Raw genomic sequence first — 12,250 nt, forward strand, 5'->3', positions numbered from 1 at the left:
ATTTGTATTTATTTTTGGTTTTGTTTGGGTTTTTTTGTAATGTGTTTGGGGAAAAGAAATGGCTGAGGAGAACATGTTTTCTTGGAACGTGACGAGCCTCGCGGGGGTCTTCCGAACCTGGCTTCATGGAACATGCGAGAATCTTGTCTGGAGATTGCTGAATATGATATCCTGTGTTTCATCCTGTTTCTGTATAAAAAGCAATCCACCGCAATTATTTTGTTGTGTAATTATTGTAGACATGGTGCATGAACGACTTCAGCATGTGCAAACAATAAACGATCCCCGTTCAACACGGCTGGTGTGCGATCTTTCTTTGGCCATTAACCCCAATGCAGGACACGCTGCTGGCGGGATCGTGTGTGCTCTCGACCCTCAGACCGACCCCTCCGGGACACTGACCACGAGTCTCAAATGTCAAAGCACGTCCAACACACCATCCAGGTTCAGACAGAAGTGACCTTTATTACACCACTGCTGACAGTCTTACCCACTGGCTCATACGACTTCTGTCTTATACCATAACTTGAAAATAAATGGCGTTGAAAACATCAGACAAGACATGAAAACAATAGAAATCCACTGATATTATCCCCCCCATCCCCCGAAAAAAAAAAAAAAATGAATAAACACGATGCAGCTAGAAAAACTGAACATTAGAATATCACATGGTCTACACTGAACATGGCAAAAAACAAACAGAATTCCCTAACAAAGTACCAGGGAATCACAAGCAATGTGGTTTGTGTTTTAGTTTATCTTTTAGTGTTTATAAAAAAAAAAAAAAAAACATTTATAACATCGATACATCTTCTTTCTGTGCCACTGCAGAGCCCCCTTCTCAGGTTTATTTCTCAGACAGCCCTGCTCTCTGGGGGAGAGAGGGACGAGGCAGAAAGACATCTTGCCCAGACGCTCTCGGAGGATTATGAACGGACTCCTCCACGCTCCACACTGGATCCACGCTGCTGTCATTCAGACAGGGCCAAGTCAACAGGGCAAGACCAACAGAACGACGGTTTCAATACAGAGACCTCCTCCAGCAGCAAAACCAAGACCGAAACAACAACAAAAAATCCAGTTTCCTCCTGTGCCTGGTGTCCCGGAGCTGCACACAGCCTCGCACCCGTGCCGACCTACACGAGCCACGGCACGGACTCCAGCTCATTCCGCATGCTAAATAAAGTGTACACACTTCGCTATGAAATAAAGACGACATTCATCGGAGAATGCTGCCGTTCTGGGGACGATAAATGCAAAGCTCCTCGACTCCACAGCTCTCCCGAGCGTCTGCGGTTCCCCACACCTCACCAGTTGGGCCCTGGAGGGACAAAAGGATTCGACGGTTAGAATCAGAGCCGGAACAGACTGATCCGCCCGCCATTCTCATGTTCGGCACAGACACAGCAGGTACAGGCCAAAAGATTCAATCACATCACGGGTTAACTGGGCTTGTGGTGAAAATAAAAAAGATAGAGCTATTGTTCGGTTTCCACCGAACGCTTATGAAAAGACAAATTCCCCAACAGGAAACTGAACAGTGCAAACAGTTTGATGTTAATGAGCTTCTGAACACTAGCATGGGGAAACCGAGTCGCAGCTAAGAGAGGTAATGGATTCCCCGATCCCTCTGCACTGCCGCATCGCGCTCACCAATAGTCTCTCTCCGGGGCCGGTGTGGGCTCTGTGGGTTTGTCCTGCTCTGCCGGACGGGCTGCTGGCGTCCGTATCTGCTCTGGATGTTCAGGCCTGCTCTGACGTAGCCGGGCTTCTTCCACATCACACTTCCCTTTTCACACACAGGAGGAGAAAGACAAAATGACACACAGGCTCAGCGCTGGGGAGGACTGGAGCTGTACACAAACATTAGATTTGTCAGAAGACAAATCCCCTCCCAGAAATGTGCGGGAGATCCCAAAGGAGCAAAGTACCGTCTCTGTCCTGCAGTGTCCAGCCTGGCTCTCTGCAGAGCTGCCCGGCCAGTCTGCCAGGGAGAAGTTATTGTGTTCTTCATTCCCTCTTCGAAAATCACGGTCACTCCTGTGGGGGGAAGAAATGCACAGTGACTGTGGGGCCCGTTTACACAGCTCCGGTGCTGAAGGGGGCCACGTCTGTAGGCTGCCATGAAAGCTGGAATGCCGTTTTGCACGCGTACCTGTCGGTAATCGTCCGACGCTCCGGGAACCCTCCGTCTGAGAAGGAGCCCATCTCCCGCGCCTGCCTGCGTCGCTCTAGGCCGTGCCGCAGGTCATTGGGGTCGTTGATCTGCCGTGGGCCGCTCTGTGCCGGGAGAAGAGGACATGTGATGCCACGGACAGGCAGATCTGCTGACCACAAGGTTTTCAGAATCTCAACTGAACTGCCTTCTAGGGTCCACTGAAGTGAGAGGTGCTGAATGTGTCTCTGTCCTGCATTTGTTCTGGACCCAAGTGCTCTCTCCTCACCCCCTAATCAACACTCAGGCGTTCATACCTGCAAGCGTTCAGCATCCCTGCACACCTTCTGTGCTCTGAGGTCCGACAGTGAAACATCTATTCGCCTGCATCAAAACACACGCAGACCGTGAATCAGCACTGAATCAGAGCATCGTCGAGTGGCAAGAAGGATTGAGGCCACAGATAGACCAGCTGATACTAAAAACTGGGCCCTGTAGACCATTCTGGATTTTTTTTATTTATTAAATGCATTAAATACAATTTAAATTACCAAAGCTGACCGGTAGCAACAGTATCTGAACACAATTTTAAAGCTATTGTGACACAGCGCAGTCTTAGTTTAAAGCCCTGGTTATTTACCGGTTGATCCTGGGAGCCCCGTCCTCAGGGCCCGGCCTGCAGGAAAAGCGCTCATTCAGAGTGAGGCCTTCGGTACTGAAGTACGTCTCTGTCGGTAGAGGAAACAGAGGGAGAGGGACCGTTACACACCGGAGAGTGACAGACTCCCACCACAGACTCTCACCCTGGCCTGCCCTGGCACAGACACAGCAGGTACAGGCCAAAAGATTCAATCACATCACGGGTTAACTGGGCTTGTGGTGAAAATAAAAAAGATAGAGCTATTGTTGAAATAAAGGCATAGAATACTTTCATACAATTATTAATACAATAAAATATATAATTCCGAGATATATTTATGTATTATTTTCTTTCCACTGCTGCGGACTTTCACGAGCAATGGGCTGAGCGGCTGCCCGAGTGACAGTAGCCAACCTTTGACTTGGTGCAGGAGGGTGATGATCTCCTGGGCGAAGTCTCCGCAGGGCCCTGGCCGTTCCCTGTAGGAGCCCGAATGCTGCAGCATGGGCAGGAAGTCCGGCCGCTGCTGCCCCACGCTGACCAAGTCCAGAGACAGCTGTCTGTCGGAGGAATAGGACACTGGCCTGGAGCAGGAGAAACAAACAGGGTCTCAACACTGGCAGATTTTACAATAATTTAATAAAGCAAAACAACGTCAGCTGTCCTTACCTTGTGGAGCAGGCCTTCCTAAGTTTGCGGGAGTGGTTTTTATTTTGTTTTATTTAAATGCACTACTTTGTTAGAATATTTTAAACTATAAAGCAGTTGAGGTTTAACCCTGCCCTGGGTCTAATTCAACAAAGCTAGCATTCTTTTCCCCACATGAATACAGACTCTAGATCCTCTTCGGCTCACTGAGCTTGTTACCGCACCGGTACTGTACCTGCAAGGCATCCTCACATTCACGGGTCATGTTCAAAACAAAAACAAAACAAAAAATATAAAAAGAGGCAGGCCTAAGTTCATGCTTCTTCATTTACAGCCCTGGGTTAACTGGTCCAGAGAAACCACAGCACTGAAAACCCTTTCTGGGATTGACACTGTCCATCAGGCAGAGAACAGGGACCGTGTCCGGGACACCAAACAGAAGGAGGCGCTCTGTACTCTCAGCCCATTTCAGCCATGACTTGCACAGAGCGGTGGGTGGTGTGAGCTCGGACCAGCTGGGCGGTACTGGGGTGCCAATCCTCTGATGCTCAGGTCCGACAACCATATCCAGCTGGCCAAAGTCTGGCTGCCTGAAGGAAGCGACCTCCTCGTCTGCTCCCTGTCTCTGATCGATTCCAGTTCATCCTGGATCTTCTCTCTTTACCGGTTTCTCTCTCTCCTTTAGAGATTCACCACTGCCTGCAGGTCATCCGTCCCTAGAGATAAAGGCAATTGGAAGGAGACGTCACATTTTGTTGGGTGTCGGGAGCTCTTGGGTTGAGTCTTCCTGTTAGATTTTATTTTTATTAGGATCTCTTATAGCCAAAGGGCTAATCTTCCAAGAGTCTGTGTTAGAGTCCCTCCCCCATTCAGTCAAAACATAACCAGAAAACACACTGCAAGAAAAGGCCTAGGGGGCGATGTGCAGGACCAGTCTCAAATTCTTGTGTGCCTTTGCATTTATCACTCTGCATCGTCGTTTCATCTCCTTCCTTGCATCCAGCCGAAGGGGACACGTTACTGTGGAGAGGACTCCAACACAATTTCAATGGACAGCCACCCTCGGACAGTTTCCCAGATGACGGGCTGGCCTTTTCCCATTAGCTGCTGTATCGGAGGCCATTTACACAGGGATGGACGCACCAGGACCACACTCTCTACCACTGACCCTGTCCCTTAGGCTATAGTTTTGATGTCCTTCTCATTCTCAGAAGGACAAGTAACTCAGCTGTGTCAGCACTGTGCTAGACAGGGGGAGCTCAGGTTCACCACTTTGTGATTCAATACCAGACTGTGAGCATGCGATTTAGTCTCTCCCGCTCTCTGCTAAAACCACATCAGCGTCTCTCCCGGCTCTTGGAACTGAATGGCAGCAGCAGACGTTCATTCTGTCCTTCACTTCCCAGTGTCACGGGGCTCATTGTGTTCATGAACCCGTGTGGTGCCATGACCCCTCTGTGAAAGCTAAGTGCTTAAAGCTCTTCTGGTGTAGCGGGTTTGTCGCTCTGCTGGGTGGAGCGGAGGGATTCCGACCTGCACACGCTACACCAGTTTTAATCTTTCAAAGATCAATCACTGCAAGTTGGGGGGAAGAAAAAAGATCTTGCAAACTCCTCTGACTGCAAACAGTGCCACAGTCTCTGGATTCTCAGGGTGGACTATAAACTCCAGGAGGCTGTGTTTGTTTATTTGTTTTCTTGCTTGCTTGATTCCTTGAACCCCAGGCAGAATCGCTCCCGAGCTGCTGTGAAATACAAGGCCACACAGCTGAGGAGCTCTACACAAAGTTAGGCCCATTCGCAGTCCCATGTGGTCTGATCCAGAGCCAAACTGGTCCCGTTCCTACTAGGGTCGGAGACCTTACGAAGAAATCCAGATTCATCCAGTCCAGGTTCCTGCACAGGGGTTACTAGAGAACGTTCCTGCCACTGGACTGTCACCATAAAGCCCACAAGCAGGGGGCGCTGTGCTATGGGAGTGCTAGTGTTTCATCTTCCAACAAGAACAGAAGGGCTCAACACCAAGAAGCTGTTCGGTGGGTCTGGCTTTTTACCACCCAGCAGCTGAGCAGTCCCTGAATTACATATAAAGTCTCCCGCTTTGCAATACTAGATGTACTTGACATTCATGAACAATTCCACCTGTCCATACAGCTCGTCAGTGAATCCCTCCAGAGCCAGGCAGGGGTGGAGTTCAGTTCGCTGCCCCAGCCCGGTGGTTCCAGGCCCTGGTTGGTTTGGGTGGCTGGTGCAAAATGGATGCAGCACAACTCTGTCCAACTGCCTGGTCCTGAGTGTGCTGTGCCGCCCAGGGGCCGGTCACAGGTGTGGTTTGAAGTGCTGACCAGCACCAGCTGCGGACAGTAAGTGAACCCTTTCTGGCAGCCTGTGACCCTGAAACATTTTGTTGCTGCATACATGGGTGTCCTACTCGGACATAAGCGGTTGACAGACAGCCTTCAGAGACCCAGAGAAGTATGGCAAGATTAAAAGCACAGAAACAGTTAGGGCGACTTACCTGACAGTGTTCCTTAAATGCTCACATACTGTATAGGAGTTACAGGTTTATTGTAGGTGGCGGTAGTTGAGTTTAGTTCTGTGAGTAGCGCTGGCATTTTGGAGGACGCACCTCATAGCAGAACATGGAGGTACCATCATTGTCCATGACAGGACAGCCACTGCAGTTTCAGGGATTAGTTACAACTGTTGCCAAAAAAAAAGCATGTAGTCCATGCAAAAACTCAGACTCCCCCATCTCAGGGCTCCTCTGCGGGACTGCCCTCCTCCCGAGGGTCTTTGTGTTGTTTTGCGTTCCTCCTCTTTAAAACACACAAGGACAATGATCACAGCTCCTCCTTGGTCCGTGGACGAGCGCTGACAGAACAAGCATGTAGTCTCCATCCCACATCCAGGGCAACATATGGTGGCAGAAGCTAATTGAACCATTCTTGCTTTACCTCAGATGTGGAGCATATCCCCACCCGGTTGACATCTTTTCACCACCCCCTCCCATCTACAAAAACATTTGTCAAGTCCGATGTAGAAGGAGGTGTGAAACATTCTCCAATGACAGGAGGCTTTGTGGCCCACTGAGCTCACTGGCCTTCCTGACAGCAACAGACTGATCCAAGGATTCCAACATCTGCCCGTCTTTTGAAGGATCCTGGGGTCTCTGCTTCCTTAAGAACATAAGAAACCTTACAAACGAGAGGAGGCCATTCAACCCATGGTGCTTGTTTGGTGTCCATTAATAAGTAAGTGATCCAGGGATCCTATCCAGTCTATTTTTTAATGTTCCCAAATTTTCAGCTTCAACCACATCGCTGGGGAGTTCGTTCCAGATTGTGACGACTCTCTGTGTAAAGAAGTGTCTTCTGTTTTCTGTCTTGAATGCCTTGAAGCCCAATTTCCATTTGTGTCCCCGGGTGCGTGTGTCCCTGCTGATCTGGAAAAGCTCCTCTGGTTTGATGTGGTCGATGCCTTTCATGATTTTGAAGACTTGGATCAAGTCCCCATGTAGTCTCCTCTGTTCCAGGGTGAAAAGGTTCAGTTCCTCAGTCTCTCAGTAGGACTTTCCCTTCAGACCTGGAATAAGTCTGGTTGCTCTCCTCTGAACTGCCTCTAGAGCAGCGATATCTTTCTTGAAGTGTGGAGCCCAGAACTGCACACAGTATCCAGATGAGCTCTAACTAGCGCATTGTACAGTCTGAACATTACTGCCCTTGTACTCAATTCTACACTTTTGACAATATACCCTAGCATCCTGTTTGCTTCCCCACATTGTTTGACGTGAGTTCCCCACAGCTCTCTGTGTAAAGAGTCACCTCCTGTCTTCTGTGCTAAATGCACTTCCTCCTGATATCTACTTGTGCCCTCATCTTTTAATTAGTGTCGCTCCTCTCAGGAATTATAATTACACAAGAGCCATTTTACGAGCCCACACCCATAATGCACTGCAAACAGTCAGAGTGGGTTACAGTCCTGTCTGCATCCACTGAGATCACTGAATGGGAAAAATAGGTGTTGCTTTAAAATCCAGAGGAAAAACAAAATGAAACCATGAAAGGCAAGATTTGTTATTATGATTATCCCATCATCCTCCTCCTGTAATGGTTTCCAAAGCCCCCAGATGGTTGACAGTGTGACACACTGTTCTCCCGTGAAGGCCGTAGGTTTGGAGCTTCTTGCTAATCCTTCGTGGGCTGAAAACATGTTTCAGTGTCAGACAGACATTAACTTGTAATAGTGTCCTTAAAGGGTATCTTTGGCAGGGAAAAAACAATGCTTTTTGACAGGCTTCCTTGAGACCCAAAACTTAAAGCAAAAAAGGAAAAAGAAGCATGAACTTTTGAACCAGCCCTGTAGCGCAGCTGCTGTGGATACTGTACCTGTACTGGACCAGTGAGCGTGTCATGTCCACTTTGATGGTGAGTGTCTCCTGGGACTCCATCCCGAGGCTGCTGCGCCCGACCCCCAGGGACCGGCCGTCTCCCTCCCTGCGGACCCCCAGCTCCTCTTTGCGGCGCGGCCCACATGCGGACCCCCTGTGTGGTAGCTTCACTCTAGGCTGCTCGGCTGCGGGACGCCTCAGGTCTACGTCTCCGTTGACATGGCGGACTGGCAGCCCCTCTCCATGCTGGAACCAGGACTTGCCCACCTGCCGCTGGCCTCTGCCCCCCAGCCTGTGCAGGATGTTGGCTCCCGCTCTGTTGGGCCAGGGCTCCGCGTCTCCATCTCCTCGGCTCGGGCAGCTCCAGGCCTGGGGGCGTGTTTCCGCCGGCTTTTCTCCATGGTACCCACGGTCGGGCTCGAACCCAGGCGGGGGACGCTCTCCCCTCTCACAGAAGCCCGGCCTGGCTTGCCTGTGATTGTCACACCCATTGCCGTTCCTGCGTTCTCTTCCCCCCTCCTGGCTGCAGCGAGGGCCTGCGTGAGGCTGCCACTCCTGCCCTCTCTTCGCATCTCCGCCACATCCCGACGATTGGCCGCGCTCCCTGAACACCACTGCTGGCTCCTCAGGGCACCTGCGTCAACACAAAGCAGTGGACACGTTCAGCACACACACACCCACCCACACACACACAGCACAGTGAGAGGGCTATTACAGTGCAGGGGATGGGCTTAATATAAGAGCTGGCAAAGACGCAGCAAATTGCACAGCCCCTCTCCACGTGCCAGTGTCTGACACACATGTGGGACAGGGAGAAGCAGAGAAAGCTACATGGCTCTTACATGTACACGCCTCTTCATATCATAGGTATCAACACACCAAGCACTAGCCAGCATTGATAAATCTGAAATGAAAGGCTGACAGATTTCTCCCTGTGGTTGGGCTTTCTACCCCACTTTACCCAGGCTGAGCAGGCCGACTCCGGGACTCGTCCAGGTAAGAGTTCCTTCCGCCAAATCTTTCAAAGATCCTCGGAGGAGAAACTGAAAACTTCCTTGCTTGCGACTGAGGTGGAGCCCCTTCTATCCACCTCTCCTCCCGGGCCAAGCGATCGAAGGAGTGCGCTCTGGGCCCCTCCCTGCCGGCCCTGGGGCTGCGGCTCCTGGCCCGTGGGGCTCTGTCCTGGCAGCGGCTCCTCTGTGTGTCCGCGGCGGGGCCAGGGCGCCGCCGGCCCCCATCCCGCTCGGGGGAGTGGGCCCTCCTGTGGAGCACAGAGCCGTGGAGAGGAGCTGGGGACGGGGGCCTCCGTTCGCTGGGGGGAGGCAGGGTATGCCTTGGGGAAGGGAATCTTCGTTCCTTCGAGAATCTCTGGACGTTCTGAGACTGCAGCCTCCTGTTGGTGTGGGAACTGTGGGTATGCCCCGGTGGAGAACAGGGGGCATCTCCGAGGGGTGAGTGCTGCCGCCAGGTGGGGGATGGGGGGGAGAGGGGGTGACGGTGTGCAAACAGTCTACCAGTGTCATCGGACGCCAATCTCCCCCTGCCCAGCAGCACGGGACTGTCCTCCCGCGGCCTGTCCCCCCAGTCGGGCAGTGTGCGGACACTAGACCCAAGGCGTGCCCCTCTGTGACTCTCCCACTGCTCCCTCTTCACCGGACGCCGGTCAGTCCCACTGTCCTCAGGGTAATAGCCTGGTCTGCCATCACCGCGACCCGGGCTTCTGTGGTAAAGTGACGAGGACCTGTTTAATCAAATGGGGAAATACAGCCTTTGAGTGTTTCAGGTCTTTCTGTGGCAGACTATCATGTAAAAACTAAAATAGTACAGTGAGTGAAACACTGAAGTTGTTATCAAGATCAATTGTTTACTTTAAATAGTGCTAATCCTGAAACACAAAGGTCTCTTCCAATAGATTGATAAATCAAAAAATCATGAGAAAGAAATACCGACCTGTACGGATATATAGGTGACCTTGATCGTGGCCTGGACATGATTAAGTTTACCTTGTGGAGTAAATAAAAAAATAAAAAACAATTAGATAACATTTCTCTTTATCCACGTTTTACACCAAGCGAGCACAGGGCTGGGGAATTTAAGATAAATTCCCAAATTATTAATACAAAATAAAAAAAAACTCTTCAACACAGTCTGAGATGCGTACAAAAATATTGTGTTGGGAGTTTGTGGAGGGCAGTCCTTGCTAGTTTAGTGCGGTGCATGAGTTAGCCACTGAACTCAAACGAAAGTCAAATTACCCAAGTCACAGGCAATGTATGATTTTAAGCCAAGGTTTGATTTTCTTTGCCACTTACATGAACATTTACAGAACATACTTCGGCTTTTGATGTTCAATAAAAAGCCTTTAGATGAAAGCGGTTTGAGTAGGAGACAGACTGTAATCCAGCTGAAGGATTGCAGTCGCTCCTGCTCATCTGCAGCCCCTGCAGACACCGGCCTCACATCGTGAAGGTCTTTAGCGACACGGGTCCGGTGTCCTTGGGACCAAACAGGGACTGTTACACTGTTACACACATCCGACCAGCCAGGTTTAACTTCGTACAGTCATACAAATGCAGCCTATCTATGCCTGCTGACAGACTGAATCGGTCTGGTCTGCGCAATTTCCAGAACAATGCAGATACAGCCGGACATAAAAACTGCGCAGACAGCAGCGCGTTTGATGGTTTCATCGAAATATGTAATATAAAAACAGACCGCAGTGCCGTGCAGAGGAAACCGTGCCTGCGCACAGCTCCCACGCTAAGCGCAGCGCCACCCTGGAGTCACTTAATCAAGCGCAGCCCGTGAACATAAATCGCCTTCGTGTAGCGCACATGTCCGCAGGTCTGCGTTGCTCCACCAATGGGATCGGAGGAATCGTGCAGATCTGCGCAGAAGTGCGGAATTCTGCGCTACACGAACAGCTCCCTGACACACAAACATAAATCTCTCCATGTGAGATCTGATCGGCACCTTCATCCTAGAGACACACACACACATACTAACATAATGCAGGCCAGAAGTTTATATTCTGATTCAAAACCCAAAACAGTCATTTGCACTGTAAATAATGCCACTCGGACAGCTTATATAAAAACAACACTACAGACAGTCCATGCCTGCCTACCCGCTGTGCGGTCCCCGGCGGAGGTGCGTCCTCCTCCAAACCAGCCTGTCTCACTGTCGGGATGCGGTTAATCAGTTCAGTGGCTTTAGTCTTGCATGTGATCGTTTGTTCAAAGCAGCACAACGCCGGCTTCGTTTGAGGGCACAAACATGGATGCTGAGCTGCGGCGCTGAGGCTCGGGACGGCAGCCCCGCTCCCACAGACCGGAAGTCGGCGCTGCGTGACCCGGAAGCGCTCGTGTGAGCAGGGGTTGCGTGGAACGCTATGCTGGGGGCGGAAGAGCGCAGTGCAGCCGGGCCTTCACTCCTGCAATCCGCCAGCACGGACAGCAGATGCTCTGCCTGAGCTAAAGGTGCTTTGATTTGGTTTAACCCAAAGTGTCATAAGACTAAAACAAAAAATCATAATAGGATAACCGTCAGGATAGAAAGCAATGCAAAGTTGTCTTGTCATAATGCAACAAAAAATGTCATATGTGAGCAAAACGTACCATATAGACGCAAAAAAGCCAGGTAATATGAAAAAGTGTCATACCAGACCAAAAATGTCATTAACAGGAGCAAAAAGTGTCATAAAAGAGCCCTACTGTCCCCTAAGAACAACCCGTGTCCCCTACAACACTTTAATGGATGACTTACTGGTTTACTTATAGGTTGTAGCCTACACACACTATAGTTGGCTTAACTATACATAAATTACATACTGACACTACTGTACTTAATATGAAAACACATTGACATGTTACACTTTTTGGGGGGGTTTAATGGGTTATTGTTTCAGAATTGTGTGTCGTGTGCTTTTTATTATTTTTATTTTCTTATTTGAAAATACTAACACTACAATAACAACGAAAGATCACATACAGCAGAGGAATACAGATACAAACAACTAACTAAAAACCCAAACAGAAACAAGCAAACACACGAAAAACTGAACAAAACAAAGCTTTTCACAGGGGTTAAGTAAAGACACTTAAGACTTTACCATTGCAAATTAAGATAATTAATATAATTGTTGAATTCTGCATGAAAGTATAAACAATGAACTTGTTTAAGAATTTAGATTTATGAATGTAACATTTTGCTAGAAATATTATTAGATTAAATATGAATGTGACATCATTGTTTTCATGCATAAAAGAACACAATATATCTGCATCTTGTAGATCAACATAAACATTGAAGTGAGTATGAGTAATAGACCAAAATGTTCTGATAAAGGAACAATATAAAAATGTTGTTACAAAAACTACACAAAGCTGAAACATCAGGGTTAGATTTACTGACTGATT

At 49.3% G+C, this 12,250-nt stretch overlaps 2 protein-coding genes across 4 annotated transcripts in view; one reads left to right on the plus strand and one right to left on the minus strand.

Annotated features, from left to right (window-relative positions):
• Window positions 1-297, plus strand: part of LOC136746503 (MAP7 domain-containing protein 2) — a 30,557-nt gene extending 30,260 nt beyond the window's left edge. Inside the window, exon 18 of the mRNA XM_066699040.1 lies at window positions 1-297. This exon is cut by the window's left edge and continues 1,575 nt beyond it. The gene's annotated coding sequence lies outside the window, so the exon portion shown is untranslated.
• Window positions 298-439: 142 nt separating this feature from the next.
• Window positions 440-11,173, minus strand: LOC136746502 (BCLAF1 and THRAP3 family member 3). Of its 3 annotated transcripts, none has more exons than XM_066699039.1 (11): window positions 10,960-11,173; window positions 9,783-9,835; window positions 8,794-9,552; window positions 7,831-8,466; window positions 3,210-3,379; window positions 2,796-2,883; window positions 2,473-2,539; window positions 2,156-2,280; window positions 1,932-2,040; window positions 1,654-1,789; window positions 440-1,321 (listed from the first exon to the last, which is right to left on the minus strand). In XM_066699039.1, the coding sequence occupies exons 2-11, from the start codon at window positions 9,821-9,823 to the stop codon at window positions 1,308-1,310; spliced, it is 2,145 nt and encodes a 714-aa protein (XP_066555136.1). In that variant the 5' UTR covers window positions 9,824-9,835; window positions 10,960-11,173; the 3' UTR covers window positions 440-1,307. The 3 variants fall into 3 exon arrangements, with proteins under 3 accessions (XP_066555136.1, XP_066555133.1, XP_066555135.1); XM_066699036.1 differs by having other exon boundaries at window positions 8,794-9,573; XM_066699038.1 differs by lacking the exon at window positions 10,960-11,173 and adding an exon at window positions 10,145-10,542 and having other exon boundaries at window positions 8,794-9,573.
• Between the last annotated feature and the right edge of the window lie 1,077 nt (window positions 11,174-12,250).

Source organism: Amia ocellicauda, chromosome 3 (assembly GCF_036373705.1).
Source record: "Amia ocellicauda isolate fAmiCal2 chromosome 3, fAmiCal2.hap1, whole genome shotgun sequence".
Classification (NCBI taxonomy): Eukaryota; Metazoa; Chordata; class Actinopteri; order Amiiformes; family Amiidae; genus Amia; species Amia ocellicauda.

Excerpts from the sequence above, each read along its gene's own strand:
- LOC136746502 (XM_066699036.1), bottom strand. The coding sequence starts at position 9,823 with ATGTCCAGGCCACGATCAAGGTCACCTATATATCCGTACAG. Across the intron at positions 8,467-8,793 it reads AGTCGGCCTGCTCAGCCTGG|GTGCCCTGAGGAGCCAGCAG; the intron begins GTAAAGTGGGGT and ends GTGTTGACGCAG. Across the intron at positions 2,281-2,472 it reads GGGATGCTGAACGCTTGCAG|AGCGGCCCACGGCAGATCAA; the intron begins GTATGAACGCCT and ends CTCCCGGCACAG.